This window comes from Taudactylus pleione, unplaced genomic scaffold, assembly GCF_031769625.1.
Source record: "Taudactylus pleione unplaced genomic scaffold, aTauple2 ptg000129l, whole genome shotgun sequence".
Lineage (NCBI taxonomy): Eukaryota > Metazoa > Chordata > Amphibia > Anura > Myobatrachidae > Taudactylus > Taudactylus pleione.
In genome coordinates, this window is record NW_028284531.1 from 17189289 (window position 1) to 17216206 (window position 26918).

The 26918-nt window shown below is 41.7% G+C and overlaps 1 protein-coding gene across 4 annotated transcripts in view; it reads left to right on the top strand.

The window, feature by feature from the left end:
• The window catches only part of FURIN (furin, paired basic amino acid cleaving enzyme), a 186468-nt gene that overhangs the window by 13207 nt on the left and 146343 nt on the right, over positions 1–26918 (top strand). The window contains exons 2-4 of one of the 4 annotated variants that reach the window (XM_088472900.1): positions 3982–4147; positions 6762–6812; positions 10295–10697. In XM_088472900.1, coding sequence (XP_088329026.1) covers positions 10527–10697 — 171 coding nt within the window. In that variant the 5' untranslated portion in view covers positions 3982–4147; positions 6762–6812; positions 10295–10526. The remainder of the gene's footprint in view (positions 1–3981; positions 4148–6761; positions 6813–10294; positions 10698–26918) is intronic. The other 3 variants (XM_088472901.1, XM_088472899.1, XM_088472902.1) reach the window with 3 other exon arrangements.

Here is a 26918-nt window from a genome sequence, read left to right on the forward strand (position 1 = left end):
ACCTTCCAAATGCAGTGGAAGTGCTTTGAAGTAACTTCTTTACTATGTCGGAGCAGGGTAGAATCGCCACAGCTGGAATATCAATTTATCTCAAGATAGCCCTTTCAACAGCCACGCTGTCAGACAAAGCCGCCTGAAGTCCATGGAGCTTCTATCAGTAGAAGACGTAGGTTGGAATACCACGCCCCTCTGGCCCAATGTGGATGTAAAAGTCTAGGCAGAAAAGGAGGAAGTATCTGATGGCCATGATGTCGACTTGCAGAAGATCCCACCGCTGAACTAGCTGTTGTAAACCTTGTGGGTTGAGTGCCCGTGCTCCTGGAAGAACATTCTGATAACTGAGGTAGACAGCCTCGCAATGTTCCCCTCCTGGGAAGAATCTTGCTGGTATCACCATGTCCAGAGCAGAAAACAGCTTGCCTGCTTCATGGCCACCCATCTCTTGGCTTTGCCGTGTGAGGATTTGTACACCACTGCCGTGGTGTTGACCAACTGTACTCTTACCACCTGGTGTAACCTGAAGGACATATAAACATGCGTTAATCCCTAATACTGCTTTCAGAGGAGTCCAGCAGCCCTGAGTGTGTCTTCCAGTTTCCCAGCGCCCCATCCTTGTGGAGAAGAGAATCAAATTCCACACTCCTAAGACTTGTCTTCCAACCGGTGAGAGGTAGTGAACCACCAGAAAAGACACTGGGGAAGAATGAGTACTGGGGACCAAATTCATTCGTTGGCAAAGGAAAAATTGCGATCCCGACCAGTGAGAGAGGAGGCCCAAATGAAACTGTCTGAAGTGGAAACGGCCATGAGGACTGGCCTAAAAAATTGCAACCATCTTCTCAAGGAATCGGATACACAGTCGCACAGACCCTTGTCGTGATGGATGGCTAACCATCTGAACTGTTGGATGGAGGATACCTCTTCCGGAGGAAGGAAGCCCTTCTGGGCCATGTGTTCAAAATCATTTCCAGACATGGAAACCTCAGTGTAGGTTACCCTTGGTACCTGTGCAACTCTGTCCATATTTTATTCGGAACCTGTGGGCTGGCAATATGACTTGTAACAACAGGATCCTAGAAAAAGCTTTTCAGGCGAAAATCATCTAGATAAGGGACATTAGTCCAACTGAGGGCTGAGTTCTAATGAGAGCCATCCTGATTGCCATTATCCTTGTAAATACCCAGGATCCTTAGTTAAACGTACGGATTTGGACTGTAAGTATGCTTGTGAGTCCTGATATGTAGTCGAAGACTTGTCTTTGAAAACTGGCAGACCTCTGGTTAAAAACCGAGGAGGTGATTTGGATTTGAAGCTTGTACCTTCAGACAATAATGTACCTACACTGCACTGTAGAGTGGAAAATTATCTCACACCTAGGGGTCCGGCAGAAAAGAGGGAAACTATGCGGCAATGGGTTGGTGGAGGACTAATCCTGGTTGAAGCGCTGTGGAGCAATGAAAAGAGGAGGATTCTCTTGTGGAACAGCCACTAAGTTTCCTTAGGACCCAAAAGGACCGAAAAGACATTCCTGAATAAGGTCTATGGGAAGCTGCAGCAGCTGAGGGAAATCTGTCTCAGCCTAAGCGGGCTGTACTAGCTGAAGCTAAATACCTAAGAGAGGGATTAAATACCTCCTATAGAAGCCTCGCCAAGAGAAAAAAAAAATTAATAAACAGCCGTCCCCAAATCTGGCCTTGGAGAGTTGGAGAAATCCAGGGCATCCGGAGTAAAACCACACAAGTCACAGGGAGAACAGACAAACTCCACACGGCGAGAGCCGTGGAGGGTAACGAACCCACGACCTCCGAACGGCGAGGCGGCAATTTCAACCGTTACTGCCGATCTGCCAAAATGGAGATCCTCAGCTGGGTTAAATAGAGAGATGTCTCTCTAAACTACAATAACTTTATAAACCCAGCAGCCCACTAAAGGAAGGCGAAGAATCACAGCTGCTACATTGTAAATAGCTTAGGAATTTATTCTATTTATAGCATGTACACCCCACATTACCTTCCTTCTCCGATATGGGCAACCGTCTCTAAGAGACCTGCTCTTGTAAGCTCCCCACTGGCAGAGCATTAGTTGTTTGCCTATTGAGAAGTCACCTATAAACATACTGTATCAGTCATAGGATAAGAGCATATGACTGTCTACTTGTTTACATGGCATCCCCAGATGGGAATCTTAAAACACACGTCTGTATACTTTTGGAATTGCTGACCTGGAGGCCCCTCTTTGTTTCCGAGGAGCCTCCAGTCAGCAGTGGGACATAAATTACACTGTACAACAAATTAATACTTTTAATTTGTTTGCTTTCTAAAAATAGTCATACATTACTAATATGAGGTCAAGCAAAAATTAAAATTATTTCAGAATGTTTTTACTAGCTCTAATTTTTGAGCTACACGACTTGTACTATACTGTATGTACATTAGTAATATAGTCATAGTGAAAAGCTATTTTAAAATCTGATATTTTCTTGATTGCTAGAAGATGAATTAAAACTGTTATTTAAATCACAAATAAGAATACTAAACAAACATACAGCATACGAAAGTACTATCTAATATAGTGGCCTATTCATGGGGGTGCTTTCTCTTTTCTTGTCGCTTGTACTCCTCTTCTGGGGCATCTCTTGTCACTGTCCAACAATAGTGATTCACCTACCCTGATACCTTTTGTCCCATTGCTGAAATGTCTTGGTGGAATCGCTCACAATGCTTGTCACTCAGTGCACCACAGTTATCTTGTGTGGGTAATCCCGTGAATCGCATATATTTGAATAGGGGAGGGGACAAATAACTGATTTAATTGTCATTAGGCCCCGCCCCCTCTGCGCGGAACGCAGATTGCTGGTAAGATTCTCTCCATTCTGCCCACTTCACTAGGAATACCCCTACATAGTCATAAATGCGCTATATCTCGGAACTCAGTGTTAACAGAGTTTTAAATTCATTCTTTGCATGCTGAAATCAATTTAGAAGTAACTATTTTCACATCGGAAACATTTTCATTGTTGTGCAGTGTTATTATTGAAGTGAACTAGCGTGCTGTGGAGCAGCAATGCTAATCCCCCCCACACTTTTGGAGATGCTGGGGACAGAGCCCGGGAACCCCAATACTGGAGCACGATGGAACCTGCTCCATACAAGACGGTGGATTTGACGTCCGTGACCTGACTAAGGGAGGTCCACGCTGCACGCAGCGGCATACAGGACCTTCTTGTTCTTCTTAGACTGAGCGCTGATCTCGGCGCAGTCCAGCAGCTGGCATCGCTATGGAAGCCCCGGGACAGCTGGGAGCATGGAGCAGATCTCACTGATAGGCTCCGCTCCCCCCCCAGGATAATACTCACGACCTGCCGTAGCGGTGGGGCTAAAGGGAGACCGCAACGTGCGCCGCATGCAGCGCGTCATGGTCCACCCTTGAGACAGTGGTCTCTGTAGCTGAGAACCCCAGCGCGAGCCGCAAGCACCTGCGGTGGGGTCCTCCCGGCAGCTCCATCGTCGCAGACAGGCAGGGGCAGTCGACTGCTTGTCTGTCCTCAATGTTTGAAACAGCATCTTCATTTTCTACATTAATCTAAACTATGCCCTGAGGAGCACCACAAAGTATGACCAGTTCCCTTGGGCACATTACCAAGACTGGGGCTTGGAGGGGGGGTATAGATGGGGAGGAGCTAGTATCACTTCTAAATTCTTAAAGTGCCAGCTCCCGGTTAGCACACATCTATACCCCACTGTGTGAGACTCCAGTGTCCCCTAGTGGATGAAGGAGAAAATCTGGTAACGTATGGGAGTAACTGATGATCAGCAATTTGCTCCTTAATGCCAGAAAACAGATGAAATGGTCGTTAGAGAAGTTTGTTAAATGTTTGATCTAAACAATTTGTTCAAACAAGTTTTTTTTTTTTTTTTTTTGTCCATTTTCCTGCGTTTGGGAGCAAATTGCTGATTGTCATTTGCTTTCGTACCTTACCAGGTTTTCATTCCAACCAATCAACTAGTTGGAGGTTGGCCAGAAAATCTTTACGTGTGTATGCAGCTTAAGATGCACATTCGGTCAAAAAGATGCGAAAAAACACTGGACTTTGTGTGCCAAGAAGGGCTGTTTGGTGCGACTGCAACAATAGTGTGAGGTAACACCTGTAAGTGTTTTTCCATTGGTGATTAGTATTGCTTGGCGACAGTGGTTTGATAAAGGATTGAGTTTATGACCTTGTTTCTTCCTACAAATAGTTCCTTATTTCATTCCAACGGGGGAATTCAATTGTTTTTCTGGGCATCTATCGGAGCAATTCAACTGTTGCTCTGATCAGACGCCTATTAGCCGCAGCATTCACTTTTTTTTTTCTCGCAGCCTCCGGAGGTGTGAGATAAAAAGCGTGAAAAGTCCTTAAGCTGGGTGCACACTGGCACATATATTGGCCGATCAATTGGGCACCAGATATATTGGCCGATCATCGGCCAGTGTGTACCAGCAATATGTCTGTGAATGATGATCAGACATATCGCGTCAGCTGTGCTGCACAGTCGATGGACAGATATATCTGCAGACATATCTGTCCATTGGCAAGTGTGTACAGGCGATCAGCCGATCGCCCGTACACATGCAGCCGCGTGGAGGCAGGACCCGCAGCTGCCTGGAAGATAATGGTGGTTCAGTGTGTATGAACGACCATCATCTACAGATATATCTGCAGATCACTCGATCTGTAGATATATCTGCTAGGTGTGTACCCACCTTTTAGTTTGGATGCCCAAACCAGGAATTTAGACTGGGTTAACCACTTTTCACATCTAAACCCGGTCCTTTTGGCCGTATAAAATACTAATGGTCGTCTGATCGGTGCAACAATTGAATTGCTCCAATAGATGCCCATATGTTAGATGCCCAGCGCCAACAATTGAATTCCCCCCTAAATGTATTTAAATGTAAGGGGGGGGAAAAAAAGTGAGATATATAGATATCTCTATCGCCGATCAGCCATAACATTAAAACCTCCTCCCTAATATTGTGTAGGCCCCCCTTGTGCCACCAATACAGCTCTGACCCGTCAAGGCATGGGCTCCACAAGAACTATGAAGGGATCCTGTGGTATTGGGCACTAACACCTTAGCTGCAGATGCTTCAAATCCTGTAAGTTGCCCTTGGCAAAGTCTCTTAGATCCTTTCGCTTCCCATTTTTCCTGCTTCCAGCACCTCAACTTCAAGAACTGGGTGTTCACTTGCTGCCTAGAATATCCCACACATGCCATTGTAACAAGATAATCAATGTTATTTACTTCACCTGTAAGTGGTTTTAATGTTATGGCAGATCTGTGTGTATGTGTATATATACTGTTGTGTGTATGATAGAGATATATATATATATATATATATATATATATATATTATAAAAATTTGTGGTGAGGCTACTAAGTAGCAGTGAAGAGGTTAAACTCTTCCAGACCGCAGCATGTCAATACCTGCATGAAGCAGAGACTGGCTGGCTGCTGTGGTCAGTTCTTCCCGCACTTGCAGTGACCTCATGCCACATGTTTACTAGAGGAGCCAAGCAAATTATAGAGGGTGTCTGGGTCACCAGGGTCCAGTCTTGTTAAAGTATGGAGGAGGGATGAAACTGGTCAGATCCTTGCAGAGAAGCAGTGTGGTTTGCCCCACATCACTCATCGCCATAACACTAACTTTTTCTGCTGTGAGCAATGATTGTCACTGTATACACCTAGGACTGCTTTATCACTTTTTCTGCTAGAATACATTCCAGGGAGAGGTGTAACTCATCACTGTGACTTTAGTGACACCTCCATATTGAACGGGCTGCTTTGGATTTAACACTGCAAAGCAGAATGTATCAGAGTAGTATTATGTGAGCACTCAGGGCCTGATTCAGACTTTGGAATAGAGTGAGAGATCTCTCTCAACTGATCATCTTGGTGAAACCATGCTGCACTGCAGGTGGGGCAGATTTAAAATGTGCAGAGAAATTTAGATTTGGGAGGAGTGTTTCCAAACTGACATCTACATTGTAGAGTAATAATAAGGCTGAGCAGTATTTGTGGGCTACATGCAAAATCAGCCAGTATTTACCCCACATGTAAAAAAAATTATGTATTTACACCGCTTGCATTGCTATATGGTTTGTTCAGGTTCACAGTTGAGAGAGATATCTCACTCTATTCCCAACTCTGAATCAGGCCCTCAGTCCCAGGTACTCAGCAGTTAGAGCTACTGATCAGTAATGGGTTTGGTATGATTATTAGACTATCTTGATGTGCAGTTTGGGGTCTTTGTATTTGCAATATACATTTTTTTAAGTGAGGTGTCTAGCAGTTTCTAATTGTAAAATAATTTAAATGAAATGTCATTTCTGTACAGTCTCTAAAGGGAAAGTTTTGTTTTGTAGTTGGAACCTTTGTCCAGGATATAATTGCAAATGTTAAAATGTCAATGTGAAGGGGTGTTTGGGTGCACGTTTGTTTTCTATTGTTTGTGAGTTTCTGTAGGGGGAATTCAATTCAGTTGTAAGTGCAGCCTGGGATTGCCGTAATGACCTGCTGAGCACATATTGGCACACAGTCGTTCTGACTTTACAAGTTTTTGCTCGCACTTCTATGGGTGTAAGGGACAACTTGTGATGCCAGTGCCATTCTGCAACATCACATTGCACCGATTTGTCAATTATGTAAAAATATGCAATGATAATATGCACATTTGTATCCACTAGTGTAATTAGGCCAATTTTTATCTGTAATTGCCAGCCATGTTGCACAAGCCCGTGTCTGCTTAGGAGGAAGGCTACCAGCTGTGAGGTGAGCATCGTAATAATGTTAGGGACTGGTGTGTGTCTGCCCTGTATATGGAGAGACCTGGAATGCCAAGAGGGTTCTCTTTGGATCTGAGGTACAGATTGAGTCTCCCATATCCAAATATTCGGAAATACAGATTTTTTTTTTTTTTTTTTTTGTATGACTGAGATAGTGAAACCTTTGCTTTGTGATGGTACAATGTACACAAACTTGTTTAAGGCACAAAATTATTAAAAATATTGTATAAAATTACCTTCAGGCCCTGTGTATATGAAACATAAATGAATTTCATGTATGTAAACAAACTTGTTTTCAGCCACATAATTATTGTAAATCTTGTATAAAAATACCTGCAGGCTGTGTATAAGTGTACAGTATATAAATCATAAATGCATTCTGTCTTTAGATTTGTGTCCCATCCCCAAGATTTCTCATCATTATGGTATTCAAATATTCCAAAATACAGAATATTCCGATATCCAAAATACCCCTGGTCCCAAGCGTTTTGGCTATGGGAGACTCAACCTGTATATTGTTTGGCATGTATTGTCTGTATATGGAAAGTCATTGTAGGTTGGTAAAGTGCCAGTGGCACTGGCCTCCTACAATAGTTATTGCTGGGATTATTTGCCCATGTGCTGGATGTTAAACCTTATTGTTGGTGTGGTGGTGGTGTTTTTTTGTTTTGTTTTTTTTGTCCTCTGTCTTATCCATGTTCAGCTGATATTTGAACTTCCCACTTGTTACACTTGACAAATAGTGATGGACAATAATAAGACTCCTGTGATAGCTCACACTATAATTTTGCAGTGAAACAACAATTACCATGCACATATGAGGAGGCTTCATCTTCTGAATGATTGAATTAGCATTGACATGATTCTATTCACAGTTAATGTGATGGGTGCAAAACAGTGATTGCTTCTCTTTGTACTTATGGGGACTGCAGTACTTAAAAAACAAACAAACGAAAAAAGTAGTCTGTTTTTATATCATTGCAGGGGATAATTACTAAAAAAAAATGTGTGGAACAAGCAGGACCCATTTCCTTTCCTCTTTGCTGGTTACAGTAGTGGTATCTCCATTGTTCTATTAGCAATGCCTATCAGTAGTTGCTGAGATGCTCCAAAGACTTTTCAAAAGATTTGTCCAACAGCCAAACACATTAATTATGAGAAACGTGCCTAATATGCACACATTCTGACATTTTCTTGCAGTATAAATAGACTGTGGGATGAGTTTCATTTTTTCTTATTATTTGATTAAGCAGTCACACTACAAGGCTTAAAACCACTTTATACTAATGTGTTAAAAAAAAAATCTTTTTTTTTTATGTTTGTGTTCATAACTTCTTGTTTTTATTTAACCCATCATTTCAGAGAACTTTAAACACTATAAATCAGACTTCCTTTGTTTTCTTCCTTGCTAACACATCATCCAGATGAACTTTGTAACTTCCTGAAAGCTTATTTGCTCAACATTACCGTAAAGGGCACAAATTTAATGAGCACCTGCCATCTCCACTTCTAAACTAATCTACGAAATACCTGTACAATGAACATTTTTCCTTTGGCTAATCCAGGGTCAGGGCCTGTTTGCAGCTTCGCTGCCTGAGATGAGGTTTTTACCTGTCTCTAAAATCACAAGATTTGAACTAGTCATGATCCAACCGTCCTCTGTTATTAAGCTTGTGAAATCCCCTAAAAAGGTTTTTGGGACTAGACTGCTCATACAAGTGCCAATGTATGGGATTTCAATGCTTTTAGCACTCTGGAATATTTATGCCTGTCCAGAAGACTGCCTTTGTCAGTGAACCTGGAAGCCAGCTTAATAGTTGAATATGGAACAAACTTTAAGAAATATTAAATCTATAACCAGGGTTTGTATGGTGTTTTCCAGGGAAAAGAAACACCCATGAAGAAAGTCTCCTAATTTGATTAGTCTGCTGTAAAACAGATGGATACTGAATATTTAATCTTTCCATGTTACGTCCAGATGTTTCAGTTGTTTCAGGGCCTCCTTTGTGCAGGCGTTTTCCGTTTATTAAGTCTACTGGTTAGATGGGGAAAGGCATTTGGGGAGGGCTTAAGGCTCCTGTGTGTGCCTAATTGCCCAGGACATTCAGATTTATATTTTCGCAGTGCTATCTTTCAGCAGGGACTCCGTTTCTGGACCTCTCTAACTATGACATATCTTGGGCCAAAGTGTGTGTGTGTGTGTGTGTGTGTGTGTGTGTGTGTGTGTGTGTGTGTGTATATATACATACATACAAGCAAAGAAAGAAGGGCGCTCCATAGTGCATAAAAGTTTTAATAAACACTTACTTAAAAGATATGACACTGATCGAGATGTGCCCAGTCTAAGAACTCTGTGGGCTGATTACCACATGACATGTAAATATAAATCCCAGGCAATCGCCAACCGTCATCCACGAGACCTCCGGGACAAACACACCCCACGAGATCCTATATATGTTGGTAATTTGATTTTAATATAGCTCCACCCATATTTCCTGAACCGATATATCCAGAAAAATAGCCCTGTATATAGTAGGCTTAAATGTTTGTTTACTAATAGCCATGCCTTTTTTTTTTTTTATTGCAATACAGGGACCTAATCTATATCATTGAGGTGGATTACTCTTAGATCATTGCTACCTTGCTATACACCCAAAATAAGTCTTTAGTGAGCTTTATGCCCTCATTAAATATCTTGTCTCTTTTTTTTTTTTTTTCAAGATTCTTCCTTTTAAACAAATTATGGATGTTAAGTGGGGTGCAAATGGTAATTATTATTGGCAATTTAAAAAGTGAGAAAGCTCTCTAACCTTTTTAATTAGAAGATGGCTTACCACAGTGAGAATGCAGATTTCTATTTTTATTATGCTTTATATTTTTTGATTTTTTTTAATGTTCCAGGCTGGTAAGTTACATTTTTATCTGCGTAAAGCTCTACTGACAGAGAAATACCGCAGAGAGTCTATTACAGGCTTTACGATAAGCAAGAGCACATGTGGAGTGCAATTATTTTCATAGAAGAAGTGTGGTTATGTTTCCTGACTTTTTTTTTTTAAATAAATTCTACACGTCCCCCCCCCCCCACCCCCCCCCCCCCCCCCCCCATAATGAAACTGGCTATTTCATAACACAGAGGCTGCCAGACATAATACTGGCAGCATAATCCATTCATATTACTTTCTCTTTTTCAGTGTTCTCCTGTTTTTTATTCTGGTGTTGGTGTTTTTTTTTTTGAGGAACTAGTGCTTCTTGACACTTACTACTCGGAAATTAAATTGTTTTTCAAGAAAAGAGAGATGAAATATATATATTTTAGTTGTTAATAATAATTCTATTCTTGTGCCTAAAGCTGCCGTATAAACCCATAACCCTCCCTTTATTTATAACTTTTTTTTTTGTGTTGGGACATTGCTGAACATTGGCAGAAAGACACTTATTTGTTTTTCCTTTTTCTTTCTCTGGTTATAGAATCATATTTGGATCTATTTATTTTTTTTTTTTTTCCTTTCTGGCTGGAGAGTCTTCCACATCATTAGTAGGATTATTTTTACTTTGCAGTTGAACATTGATTTAAGACCCAATGATTCCCAGGACTCTGCAAAGTTCCTGCACAGAGGAAGCCGATTGTGCGGAGTCAGGAATCTGATCCGGCTTCATTTGAGGACTGCTTTCCGTTTATCCCGGAGCGCACAGAATTGTCATGGATCTGAGGCCGGCCATACTTTTTCTACTATGGACTTCCCTGACCGTACTGTTTAAAGAGTTGACTGGACACAAGGTGTATACAAATACATGGGCAGTTCATATTCCAGGAGGTCCTGCAGTGGCTGACACAATAGCCAAGAAACATGGGTTCATTAATCATGGAGAGGTGAGTGTAATGTATCAGGAAACTGTGTACATTCTGCATTAAATTTACTTGCATTTTAAGGTTGATATCACATGGTTATTTCATGTGCCTACAGTCTTCTCAGCAAATTAAATTTAGAAGCTTATTTATTGGTCTCTAGTATATTCAGTGGGTGGTTCAGAAAGACTGGATGCCCTTACATTATAGAAACTTTGCATGCAGCTTGATAAAGTATTTAATGGATTTCCCACATAACAGGAACTTGGCATTTCACATTGAGTATGTGCAAGTAAATAAGCTATTCATTACTGCAGTTTATGGGCTTAAAAAATGTGCTCATGTGACACACAAGAAACCATGTTTAGTGCATTCGGCTGGTGTCTGGACAGGTGATTTATTGCTCTATTCTGGTCTTTTAGTGGTTAAGTATGCGCTTATATGGTGGCCATATTATGTTGCAGCTGGTTTTGAGATGGGTCAGTGAAATTATTAAATGCCTCTTAGGAAAAGTTACTATGATCAGGTTTTTACAATGATTACCTCCTGACTTTATTCAGCATTTTTTTCTCCTTCTTTCATATTGCCCCATTGTACTATAATATTTGTGGCTGGTACATTCCTTTTCTATTTTAAATGCACACTTTGTAATTTCTATTTATTCTAGAAACATTTTACACGCAGGACGATTTCTTTAACGATATCGTTCAACGATAAATCATTCATTTTTATGCAGTGAACGATTGACCAACGATTCCCTACTTACTGTATTTCCTTTTTGTGTTGGTTTGTAAATGATAGACTAATTCAGTGGATGCATGATCTTTGCTTGTCGCAGGGTTGGGGGAAAAAAAACTGCTTTCTTTAAAAAAAAAATATATATATAATTTTTTTTTTTCCAACCCTGGTTAGGAAGCAATGTTTCACAGTATTAATCTAATATGCAGGATTACATAATTTTTTTTTTATTTTTTTTTTTACACCAAAACATTAATTGAAAAAAACGGGAGTTGACTAGCTCCTGGAAGTTGGTCCCGGAGCTATTTAAATGCAGTGCGCTGTTTAGTCTGACATTTATATGTTAAGTCGGAGAATGCCGGTTCTCGCGACTTAACCTGGGTGTTTAGCTACCTTCCAATGTGATTAACCGTGCGCTGAATTGAACCGGCCCCTTAAAGACCATGGTAGAATAATTTCCTGTTGCCTTGCCTAGGTGTGTTCACATTTTTGTTTTTAGAATTATCTAATTATTTAATTTATCTTTGTCTTCTATCAGTAGTCAAACGTTTTCTTCTTTTCCCACACACTTACAAAATCACCTCTGTTCAAATGCAACTTTTTTTTTTTTTTTTTCATCGTGTCTATCCACTCTTAGTCACTGAGCTGTCTCCATGCATTGCTTTGTCTCCTTAAAATCTCTGCTGCTGTGCCTACTACTTTTAAATGTACAGTACACAAATGTTTTAAGAGCTAAACAACTAATGATCTTTTTGTTAAGTTTTGAACTTAAAATAAGACTGTTCAGCTTTTGCCCATGCTTATTATATCGACATGGAACTGCTGTTTACTTATATTGTCATTATTTCAGGTACTTGTGTGGCCAGCTACTGTCTGATCTGCCTGAGTGCTTCTCAAATCCAGTCCTTTGAACACAAACCGTACATGTTTTCCAGGTCTCTTCACAGAATCACAAGAGAAATAATTAGAACCACCTGTGGATTTTTTAAAATATCAGTAATACATCTGTGCTCCGGAAAGGAGACGTGAAAAAAATGCAATGCTATGCTAGTACCTAGCATAGCATTGCATTTTTTTCATGTACCACGCTATACAATTGGGCCGATTTGACAATCGGTTGATTGGCCTGATTTATTGCGTAGTGAATATGAACGATCGTTTTGCTGATCAAACTGTAAATAAAACAAAAAGTCCACAAACTCATTCCTTTGATTATCTGATGGGTCGACCAAGACAGAAAATCTCGGCGTCAGTCTCCCAATATAGAGCAGTGTGTGCGCATTCTCAATAATCTGCCCATATTTCATATGTTTTCACGTGACTACATCTTCCTCCTTGTGGGCAGACATATGCGCCAAATCAGTGTTGTGTATCTGAAAATCGGTAACTTCTGTTAACAAATTGCATAATGTGTAGCATAGATATTGTGGCTTTCGATGTGTGGCAAAATCTCCCTGTTTGTCAAAAATATTTGACAGTGTGTGCCTAGCTTTAGTGTGTCCCGATTGCTGGATTTGAGAGGGACTCGTTTACAATATACAGTAGCACAGTGTTTCCCAAACTATAGGGACTATTTACTAAGCCTTGGATGGAGAGAAAGTGAACGGAGATAAAGTACCAGCCAATCCACTCCTAACTGCCATGTCACAGGCTGTGTATGAAAAATGACAGTTAGGAGCTGGTTGGTTGCTTCGTGATCTCCGTCCGCTATATCTCCATCCAAGGCTTAGTAAATAGACCCCTTTGTTGTCAAGACCCCCTAACCAGTGATCGCGCTGAGCGACAAAATATGTGGGTCCCAGGGACCCGTCACTTTAAAAAAAATAAAAATAAATGGGGTCCTATCTGACCATTTCTGGGTCCCATCATAGTTTAGCGCTCCCCATATGCCCTTCAGACCTCCCCACATACACCTAGAATGCCCATCTGATACACCCAATAACATTGGTTTTGTACCCAGAGATCAGACTGCAGTACCCATTGACAATAATGGGGACTGCAGTCTGCTGCGGTAGTTAGTCTTCTGCAGGAGATTTCTGTGAAATCTTCTGCATTAGACTGTTTTTACATAGCTGTGAAACATAAAATTATGCAGAAAATGTAGTTTCAACATAATTTTATGAAAAACCACGAATCAATAAATTTTTTTATTTACTAAAGCTTTTTGTTCTCTTACCTTTTGAACAAAATGTTCAAGTAACTCTCTGCGTCTAGCTGTGGTTTCTTCTATCCTTTTTAATCTGTGGGAGCTGGATGGGGATGGCTGCGCTCTTGCTGCATGTCCTTTTTTGGCTCCTTGTCTTGATGTGTGGGAGGCAGAGCTGGGGACAGGAGTAGGAGGTGGGGATCCGGGGATAGGAGTAGTTAGGGACAGGAGAAGGGGCTAAGGGGTACCGGGTATTAGAGGGGAAGGGAAGGCCACATACAGGAGGGGGTGGAGGGGAGCTGGGAGTAAGAGGAGTAGGCAGGGACAGCAGAAGGAGCTGGGTTCCAGGCATTAGATGTGGAGGGGAGCAAGGGATATGAAGGGTAGGCAGGGACAGGAGAAGGGGCTGGGGGCCACCAGGTATTAGAGGGGAAGGTGAGCCACATACAGGAGGAGGTGGAGGGAGGCTTGGGACAAGAGGAGTAGGCAGGGACAGCAGAAGGGTCTGGGTGACACTGGGTAATAGGGGTGGAGGAGAGGAAGGGATTAGAGGCGGAAAGCCAGGGACTGCTGGGGCCAGGTGCACTGCGCTACTCTTATCCTCATTTGCAGCAGGCACCTGGCTGGCTATTCCAAAACGGGCTGACCCCTTCAGGCTATGGCCGCGCTGTCCTCAAGCAGGGTAGACGAGAGACTGGGGGGGCGCAGCCTCGTGTCTGCACTGTGCTTCTGATTGGGCATGGAGACGGGTTGAGGCCTCACATCTGCACTGACCTTCTGGCAATAGACAGGACACGCAGCCCAGCAGATAACAGCGGCCGATCCAAGGTGATAAATGGGACCGGCTAGTGGTGCATCTGTCACCCCGCCTGCCTTTAGCTACTGCTCCTGACTGTAAGCTGGGACTCCGTCTCCATCTCCAAATAGTAGGAGAGGCGGCAGCAAACTAAAATTTTCTCCAGCTTTTGAAGGGGTAGACGGTATGTTCCTATTGGCTGCAGCGCACAGCACCTCATCCGACACAGGAGCCAGGGATTGGCCACAGCAGAGCGTGTCCCCGGGGACCCACCCATTCTGCACGTTATATTTAACTTTCGTGCTCAGTCACGGTAGTCTGTATTGCTAGGGTACCTTGAGGACTGAGGGGGGATATGTATCAAACCTTGGAAACGTCCCAACCAATTAGCTGATTACTGCCATGTCACAGGCTGTGTTTGAAAAATGACAGGAGCTGATAGGTTGGTACTTTATCTCTCTCCAACGTTTGATACAGCTTCCCCTGAGTTTGCAGTAACAGCCAGTTTCCCCCTTAAACCCTGCTGCTTATGTCATTCCTCACCCTTCAAAACATTCAAAGGAGAATGGTTATTGAAAAGCACCAGTCAGGGGGTGGGTATAAAATCACTGACTATGGTGCAAACCAGCGATGTGGTGAACGTTGTAACTATACATCGCGCTCCGCACACACTGCAATATCCGGCGTATGACTGCACAGTGTATCCTTACATGCTGCATGTAACTATACCATGTCGTTCATGTCATCATCCCATCTGCTGTCCTGCACATCAGATGGGACAATACAATGAACAGCAGTCGGGAATCGGGCGTACACACTGCAAGAAAGCTTCCTGGAGACCCTAGCACAAAATGAAGGACTACACATATCCGCATGTCTTGCCACAGTTTATTAGGGCATGCTAAAACTGTGGTAGGGTTTGCTAGGATGTGTAGTTCCATAGCAGCTGGGGGGCTCCCTGTTCTAGGGAGACAAAGATTGAATAGTTTTCCCTCCTTGCTAGATAAAATACTTTGGCTATTCATCTCAATACACCAGCTTCTACTATGCAGCATAGTAACTGGGACATAATGCCATTGGGCCGCTTAAGGAACTGGAACACTTTATTGACAAAAGGCAAAATGAGTGGTACCTGGTAAAGACAAATCTGGGAGGAAAACATGCTGACGTCTGCAAGACCCATCTTACTTGAGAGAAGAATTATATTCCAGCAGAATAATGACCTGAAAATGTAGTAAAAGCCACATTTCAGTGGAACAAATCTATATATGACAAAAATTGGCTAATGTGGTTTGCTCAAGGCCCAGGCCTCAGTCTTATTGCCTATTGCTGTTCACCTACCATCCCAACCCAATCTCGTGGAACTCGAGCAGTGGTGAAAAAGTAGGGTATACTGTAGATTGGTTGGGTACGGGGTCCTGATGGCCGAGATGCCTGCGGTCAGAATACAGACAGTTGCATCCCGACAGAATTTAGTTAGTATTCTAACCCTAACCCACCTTTCCTGCAGCCTAACTCTAACCCTCCTCCTAGTATCTAACCCTAATACTTACCATCTGGAGATGGGATTATGACTGCCGGCATCCCGATCACCAGGATGCCAACTACATCCAATGTAGATATACAATACTACAAGAGCCGTACCCAAATGGACTCTCTGCTGTATCTGAAGCTTAAGGTGCTTCTACCAACATGGAGGGTACTTGTGTAATCCTATTTAATTACTGTTTTTTAAAAATTATTTTGAGCATAAGCACAAAAAAATTAAACCTATTTTGATTCTATGACTTCAAAATAGTAGATCCTTAATACATTTTTAGTGTATATGTGTGTATGTTATATGCGTGCTAAGGTCTATATGCATGCTAAGGTCTATATACTAAAAAGAAATAGGAGCTTGAGGGATAATAGAATCTGACTTTTTTGTTTTGTTAATGGCCTATTGTGCATAGATCAGGTTTTTGTACAGTTTGCGTGACTTTAAAATCACAGGTGGTTCTTAATAAGGCCTTCTGTTCTGCAGCCTTTTGTATCAACGGCAAATAGTTTTCTACCTGTCAATTTGTACAGCCAATGTGAACAAATATTACTGTGCTTCTATTTATTTATATTGCCTTTTGTACGAGTACATCAGGTCATATGGCTTGGTAGGGTCTCACACAAGATAAGTAGGCTTTAAGGGGGAAAATTAAATTGTTAGCGCTGGGCGTCTAGACTCGTTTATGCTGGGTACACACTGGCTGATCAATTGAGCGGCCAATATATCTGTGTATATATCACGTCGTTCAGACATATTGGATTGGCTGTGCTGCACAGCTGATGAACGTATATGTCTGCAGACATAGCTGTCCATCGGCAACAGTGTATACTGGTGGTCTGCAGACTGCCCGTACACACACAGGCAGCTGGACCCGACCCACCTCCCTGCCAGCGGGACCCGCGACTGCCGGATAGATGATGGCCTTTCAGTGTGTATGAACGACCATCATCTAAAGACATATATCTGCAGATCATTCGATCTGCAGATATATCTGTCAGGTGTGTACCCACCTTTAGCAAATGCCTTCTAAAGAGTCCAAGTAGATTTTTACCAAGTCCTTGTTCTCAGACTTTTTCTTATACAACTACACATTAATTAACTGCCTCCCCTATACTATATGGTGCATACATCCCTTTATGGATACATGTTACAGGCTTGATTTGTCTGAATATTTACATCAGTACCTTTTTTCTTTTTTTTTTTTAAAAAAAAAAAAAAAAAAAAACATAAAATGATGAGCATTATAAAGGTGGTGTCGCCAATGAGCAAAGTGCACTATTCATAAGCGTTCAGTTGCTCCCTGTGATGACCAATCATAATGAAGGTGAAAAGCCCTTCTGCTGCCATTCATGCGCTAAGTCTCTGTATACAGGGCATGAGTGTGACTGTTCTTGTATGCGTTCCTCCTTCACAACAATGCGTCACACTGGCTTTGAATAAAGGCTTTATTAAAGCAATTATGCATCACAATGTCCTTTAAACTAGGTCACCTTGATGGCTGTATTATTTTTCAAATTATTGGTAGCTCTAGGTATGTGTCCTACGGTTATACTTGGCACAAAACATTGCGATTTATAGTAATCCTTATTCAGAATCCCTGTGACATAAATAAACCAGTCAGGGCTGTGCTTATCAGATATGCAAACTAGTCACATCCCTAGGCAGACAGGAATCTGTATGTTGTTGTTGTTTAGCACTTGCAACACCAAACTGAAGCACCTATTGCGAACTTCTGTACTCTGATCTTGTATTACAGATGATCGTATTGACAGATACCAAGTATTTATCAGTGTACTGCAGCTGATTTCTGTATTATGCATTCGTTGCAAGTATTGCTTTTATTTAACCATTACAGCCTGTGCCCAAACAAATGACAAATTAAATCCCAAACCTAACAAAAGAAGATGACTTGTTTTGTAACCTACATGGACATTTCAGTGGAAATCTACTGTGACTAATTATCAGCGTGTATGAGCCGAAATGTTGTGTCATTGTGATCTTATTAGGATCATGCACCTGATGACTAGGTCCTGAAAAAGTGTTTGCCCAGCCTCCTGCAGTGGTTTAACCCTCTAATACCACCATACTTCCTCAGAGGGCACACCTCTGGTGATGCCTCCTGTGAATATGGCAGGGGGCCAGGCAGATCAGCATAGAGCCAGTTCATGCAGACTTGAGTCATTCGTGTAATTCTGTGCTCGGGGGTCACCACACTGTTACATCATGTACTTGCCCCAAGGTTTCTGCTTGGAGTAAGTACTGAGCGTTTCTCTCCTTGACTTTTTAAGGAGGTAAATTTTCTCTTAAGCTTTACCATAATTGAAATAATACATTTATATTGAAGTTGGTAAGCAATGTTTTATCCGTCTTTAAACAAAATGAGCCTATTTTGGATTTGTAAGTGAAGAATGCATTTGCCGCCACCCACGTGCAATGTGTATGAGTAGATCTTGGCTGCATTTCACTAACCACAGGTTCTGGCTTCAACGGTGAAGATCATTTAAGGGTATGAAATCCAGTTGGCAGCAGTTATGACCCATATGGGAGGGGGGTGGAGGCTACAGGCCTGTGTTTGATTCATGAAAACAATAATCATTGTAGATCAATAGACTGTTTCTTAATTTTGCATTGTTTATATTATGCAATAGTCTTTCTGGATGTTCTTTAGTTCTAGACCACCATGTTTGCAATCCTCCATGCAGTTGTGAAACTGCACTGTTGAATATGTTTTTATTAACTGCAGATTATAAACATATTCTGAAGAATTTTATATAGACTTTTCCTCCTTAAGTATAGATCTAATGGATATTTTGCTGTCTGCCCAATAACAGAATGCTCATGTGTGGCTCCATCCAAGTGTAATACCTATGTAATAGCCGTGCATCAGTTGTATAGGCTTGAAATTGTAACTTTCTATCCAGTTTGAAAATTTGCTCGTACCTAATGTGAATGAGACTAGAGTTAAAATTAGTTGTACATATAAACAGGATTTGTCTATTATCGCCTTTTGTTAAAGGGAAATATGAGTGTTCGGGATGCTGATCTAGAAAACGATGAGTACATGTCAAAAGAAAAGAGAAGGGCTTTCTATTATAGAAAGTGAGTATTATAGCAATGGTCATTTCAAAATAACTGCCTGATAATTAAATTCTGTGCCATTCCTACACAATTTTTAGAAGCTGTGCACATTTCTAATTCCCCCATTAAGACTCTTCTCCCCCCCCCCTCCAAAGAAAAAGTCTGAACATTGGGTTACTTTAGGTCTGTTAGCCTGCAAGTGTTTTGGAGCAGAAACAGTGGGGCATGGGTGTGTTAGGCACTCCATGTATAGCGCAGAACTATAATCTGCCTTTTGTGAATACCCCTATATTGGTCAATGTAGAAAGTCATGCAAGATCTCTGCAGATTTCAGCCTGGGTATCCACTGGTGTTAAGTGTTTTACAAATACTAGTTAAATTGCATGTCTATAGTGTTCATATCTGTTTTTTTGTGTTGGGAGGTAATTGTCAGTCACTCCATTGACCAGAATTAGTTTAACAATAAATGTAGTAACCACTACACCGATGAGCGTCAGTAACTTTGCTGCTTGGTGTGAGGTCATTGGAAATGGCCTCAATTTTCAGTCACATTTTACGAAGGCTAAACCCGATAGCACTAGGTACAAACTTGAAGTCAGTGGGGATAAAACCTCTATAGATGTGGATGACAGGGTTATAATTGACGCTTCTCATTCTGAGGACAAGTAGCTTACTCCTAAATTGTAGTGAAGTGTACAGTGTTGTATTGTGTGTTTTTGTATAGACTGTGCTCTAGTATGGTAAATGGCAGCAATTGTTTTCTTTTAAATTTCTTATTGTGAAGTAAATTGTGTGGAAAACTGAGATGAGCAGAAAATCTGTTAAATATAAATGTGTTTCCATGCGTCAGAGCATGCATGTGCTGGGATTTCACAGCCCTACTGGGTCACATGTATTGGTAATGAAAAGGCTAACAGTGACGTTAAGTTAATGGGGTGTATCAGTTTTACTACTATCAAGCTTCTGGTAGCCTGTTCTCTGCAGTGTCTCTCTTGTTTAGTAACACTGGATCTGATGGGGGAATACAGGTGGATGTATTTGCACTTTTCATGTTTAGACTATAGTGGAGGTAAGCAATTTATAGCTCTCAAGCTGTTGTAGAACAAAAAGTCCCAGCAAGCTGTGGCATGGAAGCAGATGGAAAAGTGTAGTTTTCTCATTTTGCCATTTTTTTTTTCTTTTGGATAAAGTGTGTGCCACAGCATCTAGCTGTGGAAATAGACCATTTTAGGTGATATGCACTTCATAGCTAGGATTTTTTCCTCTCCTACTATAGAAAACTTTCCTGCCTGATTGGCAATTTGTTTGGTTTCGTTTCGTCATAATGTGACACACACATGTCACATTATTATGACCACCTCCTACATTTGACGTCTGCAGCGCGTAGTCAATTAAGTACGCAATGTGCCGTGCGCTGGCTTGGTGGGTATTTAAAGTGTGCGATAGGCAGTCTGCACATATATCACTCGTTGCTGACATAGGTAAAGTTCGAGTGGCAAAAAGGATGATTGTCTCTTGGGCCAAGGGTGACAGTATTTCTGAAAAACTGTGCAGGTTGAACTTTTCGCGTGCTGCTGTGGTGCACCATTGTGAATAACCGACGTGGAAATTGCGGAGCACCATGTGCCATTGTTGTGAGATGTGAACGTATGGTACTATTGTTCGTGAGGGCCGAACGACCAATCTACAGTGGAGCAGCTCACCGTCAAAATGAACCTGGGGCCACCAGACATGTGTCTAAAACAGTTCAGCTAACCCTGCTGTCTATGGGGCTCCGAAGCAAACGGATGGTTACTGCACCTATGCTAATGAAAGTGCATCGGCAGAAAAGGCTTCAATTTTCACGCCTGATCGGAATTGGACCTCCGCTAACTGGCGAATAGTTGCCTTCTCCGGTGAGGCGCGTTTTCTGCTTTATCGAATGGATGGACATTGGCATGTCAGGTGAAAAACATTGGAGAACAAACTCCCTCCAATCATTGCTGGAAGAACACAAGCTGGTAGTGGCAGCGTTATGTTCTGGAAAATGTTTTCATGGCATTCTCTGGGCCCACTCATCCATGTGGAAGGCACCGTCAACCAATTTGGTTATGAATCCATCCTTGCAGAGCACTTACACCTATAAATGCTGATTGCCCTCCCTGAGGCGGAGGGGATCTTCCAGCAAGACAATGCGACATGTCACACGGCTAGAACTGTCCGGCAGTGGTTGGACGAGCACGACCAAGACTTCCAAGTACTTCCCTGGTCCCCTAATTCCCCGGACTTGAACCCAATTGAGAATATGTGGGACCACCTCTGTCGTTGTGTTCACTCTATGGATACTCCACCATGCACCCTTCAGCAGCTGTGGGATGCACTGCAGTCAGCATAGCTCCAGATACCTGTGCCAACCTACCAGCATCTTATTGAGACATTCCCAACCCATCTAGCCACTGTCTGTGCTGCACACGGCGGTTACTCTGGCTGTTAGCTGGTGGTCACAATAATGTGTGTGTGTGTGTGTGTGTGTGTGTGTGTGTGTGTGTGTGTGTGTGTGTGTGTGTGTGTGTGTAAAAAAATAAAATATATAATATAGAGCGAAAAAAAAAAATATATTTTATATATCTATCCAACCCCTAATCGCAGTATGTGATTTCTTTGGAGCTTTTATTGACTGATCTCCTGTTATAAGCTTTTGACACCTTTTTTTTAGAAGTGTTTTGTTTAAGTGTTTGCAGCTCTGAGCCTGTGTTTGGGACTATTCCAAACGTTGTAGGTGTCAGGGAAGATACTGAGAACTTATGGTGACATTATCTGGAGTCAGGGAAAGCTCAGAGCTTGTTCTCTAGATAATGAGGCAGAAAGGCTTGGAGATATAGCAGATTGAATACATTTTCCTGGCACGGTCTCTTTTGTCTAACCATTCTAAATAAAAATGGTCCTCACCTGGATTGTGTGCACATTTGTTCTGTTAGTTTAGGGGACAGCTTGTTCCTTATTTTATCTCGGCAAAGTGACACTGACATTTGTATATATGCAAAGACTGCAACATTTCTCCTGTATAGCGGTAAGGAGCATGGCTGTGGGCTTATTTATTTTTAATCTGTTCATAACAAAAATCATAAGCTTCCTTTTCCTGTGAGCCAAAATAATGTGCAATAGTTTTATAGGGAATGGTATTGAAATGCTTCAAATACCGACTGCGGATGCCCGACAGGATGAAGATCCTGACTGGGGCAGGTAAGCACTTTTACCCTCCCTTAGGGGTGCCTAACCCTAAGTGCCCCCGGGGGGTGCCTACTCCTACCCCCCCTTTCTGCACCCTAAACCTATCCCTCCCGGGGAGGTGCCCAACCCTATTTACCCCCCCCCCCCCTCTAGCCGAGCCCTAGCTCCCCCCCCCCATGGCTAACTGTAGAGGTGCCTCCGACTTGCCTTGTTCGGTCCGGCGTTCTGTGTTCCGGTGTAGGGATTAATATAAGCGTTGGCATTTCAGCACCTATCTTAAATTCCCCTTTGGGCATTAGCCGTCAAGATTTTGACCGGCGGCATCGCGTCTGCGATCATTTTAACTACATCCCGTTTTATAGGTGTTCATTCTGAACTCTAAATGGATTGTCCTATTAATCTACATGTAATTCACTGACTGCTAAAGGTGTTTTTATCACCAGGTGACTTACATTTGTTTGTTTATACATGACCTACAAACCTATATAAATATATAATAATAATTGGCAATCATCAAATTATTAACTTCTTTATTAATATTTGCTTTGATAGCGCCAGCATATTCCATTGCACTTTACAATTGGACTTATGATCTCATGAAACAAATAACACATTAACTTAATTATTTATTGAACAAATAATACGATGTGAAGTACACCCCATTGCTTTGTAACTTTTTGAACCACTTTCAAGCAGCAATAACTCATGTAATAATTTCCTTTTATCAGTCTTTTTGTTAGTATTCAAGGAATTTTGTCATACCCCTGCACCACTTCTTCAGATCATGTTTTTTTTTTAGGACATTTGCATATGTGCAGTTCTCTAAAGGGGCCTATCCATTAGACGACTTTTTGAACGATCCGACCGAAACCAGGAGGTTTTGGTCGGAACGTTCAGAAACTCATCTAATGGATAGCCGGCAAGGACCAGCGATGCGCGAGCACGCTGGGTCCTTTCCGACTGTCTGTGGAACATGCTCGTCAGAATAAAGCAAAAACATCATTAAGTCACTATATTTACACCTTGAGGACCAAGAGGTTCTTAGTCCAAACCTGTTGATCTTTATCTCAGTGGGTATTTAAACCTATGACATGTAAGTTATTACAACATTATATGTTAGTTCATAAAAAAACTTTTTTCAAGCAATCTTATTGTCTCATTAAAGATAAGGAAATACTAATATCTTGTATAATCCCTGAGATTGAATCAATATTTAGAGATGATGTATTAACCTGAATATTGTTGATTATTTTATCACTGCACTTTCAGACCGATTTACATGCATGCGCATGCTGGTCTTTTAAGTGACAGGTAGATATTGTACACGACGTGTCTTTCATTAAATAGACCATACAGGTTAGAGACAATACTTTATTGGTTAATTTGTTCTAAGGTGACTTAATAGTGAACAGTTATTAAACATGATTATACCCATGGCACATTGTTTTTAATTATTTTCTATTCACATTTTTTTCACTTTAATACTTCGCCAACCTAATCCTGGAGGAGAATTGTTTTCTTAAGGAGATTTATTAAGTTATATTTTAAATTATATTATCGATTGGTGCACCATTATACTACCGCTTTCTGTTTCTTTTTTGAACATGCTCGTCAACCTGTCGACGATGTTCAGATAGGTCGGTCTCCTGCACTGAATGACGTTCAGTGCAGGCACCGCACCTAGGCGTCCTGAAGGACTGAACGCTAGTCGTTCAGTTTTTCAGGTCGCCTAATGGATAGGCCATTCAGTTGTATATTTCGTCTACTATGTCCTGTTCCAGTTTTGTTCAGGCTTCAGTGGTCTAATATTTTGTGTCATAGGGGTCAATTCACTTAGACATGAGGGGGGTGGGGCGAGTTGCCATTTTAACTGCATGGAAGGCCGCCAACAGCCCCTCAACTTGTGGTCAGATTTCTCCCATAGCTCATGGATATTTGCATGCAGCTCTATAGAACTGCAAACAAAATCTGCAAGTCTCGCGGTGCTATAAGTGCGGTATATTGCCGTACTTCCATTTAATTGAATCAACCCCATATTCACTCCTGGGTTAAGTGCCTGGAGCTATTCCATTGCTCACGTGGTATACTCTCAACTAACTGATTTCTGCTTGCTCCCTCCTGAGGTGTGAATAAGAATCTGCGCTAACTAGAGCTTCGGGGCTAGTCACTACATTACTGTGTCCGGTACTTAAGCTGGGAGATTCAGTTTACTCTGACTAAACCCCAGCATTGGTCACGGTAAAATGCATCTCCTGGATTAAGTGCCAGGTAAATAGCTCCGGCCACTAGTTGGTGCAGATTTCTGCTCGTACCACAGGAGGGTGTGAGCAGAAATCTATTAGCCGCCGGGTGACTCTGTGGGCATTTGAAAAGCTCCGGGCACTTAACCTGAGAGCTACATCCCTCAAAGAGAATTGAATTCCCCCTTTTGTCATTTGAGCATTATTCTCACCTTTAGGTAAATTTACTCAGGCGCCCACTACTGGTAAGATTGCAGCAAGAAAGATGTATTAACATGTTGCCAGAGTGATGGACTTCAGATTGTTTGAAATGGCTTTTATTACACTTTCCAGACTAATGAGCAGTAATTGTTTTTGCCTCTAATAACCGATGTCTCATCTCAATGGCATGGTGTTACCACAAACCTGGATCCTCCAGTTGGAACTGCCAAACATTCTGCTTTTATATAGCAGTGGAAGCACTTGCTGATGTCGAATAATGAGATCCAACTGATTATCAGCACCTGGCTCAAATTTACTTTCTTTTTTTTTTATATGAAAGCAGTAAGTACATTTTCACACATTGATACTTTTTGTTAATTTTGTTAATTAACGGACAAAGTAAAATCCCTCACAAGAGAATAGCTTTATCACAAATTTAGGATTTGGTAAGGACTAGATGAGTAATTATATCCTCATGTAAAAACAGATTAGGAAAAGGGTGCACTGTCTTGTCCACACAACTATATCTTAAGGCAAAATTTAGTTTTGTCACCCATGGAGATGGTTTGAATCTGTCAGTTGCAGAGCACATAGCAGAACTGTGTTGTGTCCCAGAACAATGAATATAAATAACTGTTCTTGATGAAATATAGACTTGCCTGAAAGAGCACAGCTGGAAGTCAAAAAGATGATAAAACAATGTCTTCAGTAAAAGTTGCAGGATGGCAAGTACAAGACAGTATATAAAATTGTCTAGGGTGGACCCTCCCCATCTCCTTTTTATCTGTGTCCATGTGTTAGATTGCTATTGCCAAAAACAGTGAGTGCAGTGGAGGAAGCATTGGCAACTTGTTGAAGCAAAATGACTTGCACTAGTTTTTCTGCTCACACCTGAGGCATACATGCCTAAATAACAGGGAGATTGCGAGTGCAACACCGATGTGCGTGGCCCTCAAGATGGCATGTATCTAGCTCTTCTTCTTTTTTTTTTTTTTTTTTTTTTTTTTTACAAGTTATAGAACAGCTAGGATTTTATGTTTTCCTAACCATGTGCAGTTGTCGACATAAAAATCTGCAATGGTGACAGAGCCTGGGTAGATAGAGGACAATAATACCCCTATCACACAGAAAAGCAAATTCCTGGGTCAAGCATTTGGACCCGGTAATTTGCAGATGAACACTACTGGTCCTTTTTCTGTGTGAAAGGGTCAAAATTCCTGGGACTTTGACCCTGGTTTTTACCAGGGTCGAAGTCCCGAGAATTGCAACCCGACTTCACCCTTTCACACAGAAAAAATACCTGGGTTAATCCGCAAATTATCGGGTCCAAATGCTTTGACCCGGAAACTTACTTTTCTGTGTGATAGGGGGCATAGGCTGGGACCGGCAAAAAGAAACTGTGCATCAAATGCTGGGTAAAAGCTGGGTTATTTGAGGTTTTCCTGTGTGAAAGTGCTATTAGTCTGCTATTCAGCCCATGAACCCCCTAACAAGGGATGTTTTACCATGTGAGTGACTACATTAAAAATATGCTGCACTCTATTTTCCTAGCATTGCGTACTGCGTTTCCTCACTTCCACTGGGTTTTATGCAATTCGTCACACCCCTTGTAATGAAGCACACGCCATGTGATGCAAAACACACATCTCCAGTAAGTCAGCACTTCCTGGGCACGTCACCTATAATTCATCACATATCCTAGGGCATACTGCCACTCATGTAACTATCAGTGTGCTGGAAAGCAGGGCCGTTTTATTGTAGCACACCTCCTTATTCTTCTCCTGAGGGTTTCCTCCATGGTGGGCAGAGAGTGATAAAGTATCACTGTATTGCATACACCCAGCTCGACCTCGGGGAGCTTGCTAGATTAGTCAACACAGGGAGTCTTCAAGTATGACTTGAGGCTTTGATAACCAGTTTTAAAATTAACAATTAATGGATACCCAAAACAATTGAATTGCTTCATTGGGCGCACATTAGTCATCGCCGTCCCAAAAAAAAACAATTTAATCTCCCACAAGGTATCCAAACTCCTCTCCCAATGAGACTTCTAAAGACCTACTGGGACTATAGGTGTAGCTGACCCCCAGTAATGTAGACTCAGATGAAACCCGTGTAATAACAAGGAGAGCGCCTCAAGACCGCCACTGTTACAGTAATTTCCTGCAAACCAATAAAGCCGACAATCACAACTTCCAAAGAGACAAGTCCTCGTAGCCGGGAAATCACTATTATAAACCAGCAGCTCAGTCCCAAAACTCCACCCCTCAACTTGTAATAGGACTACACAAATCAG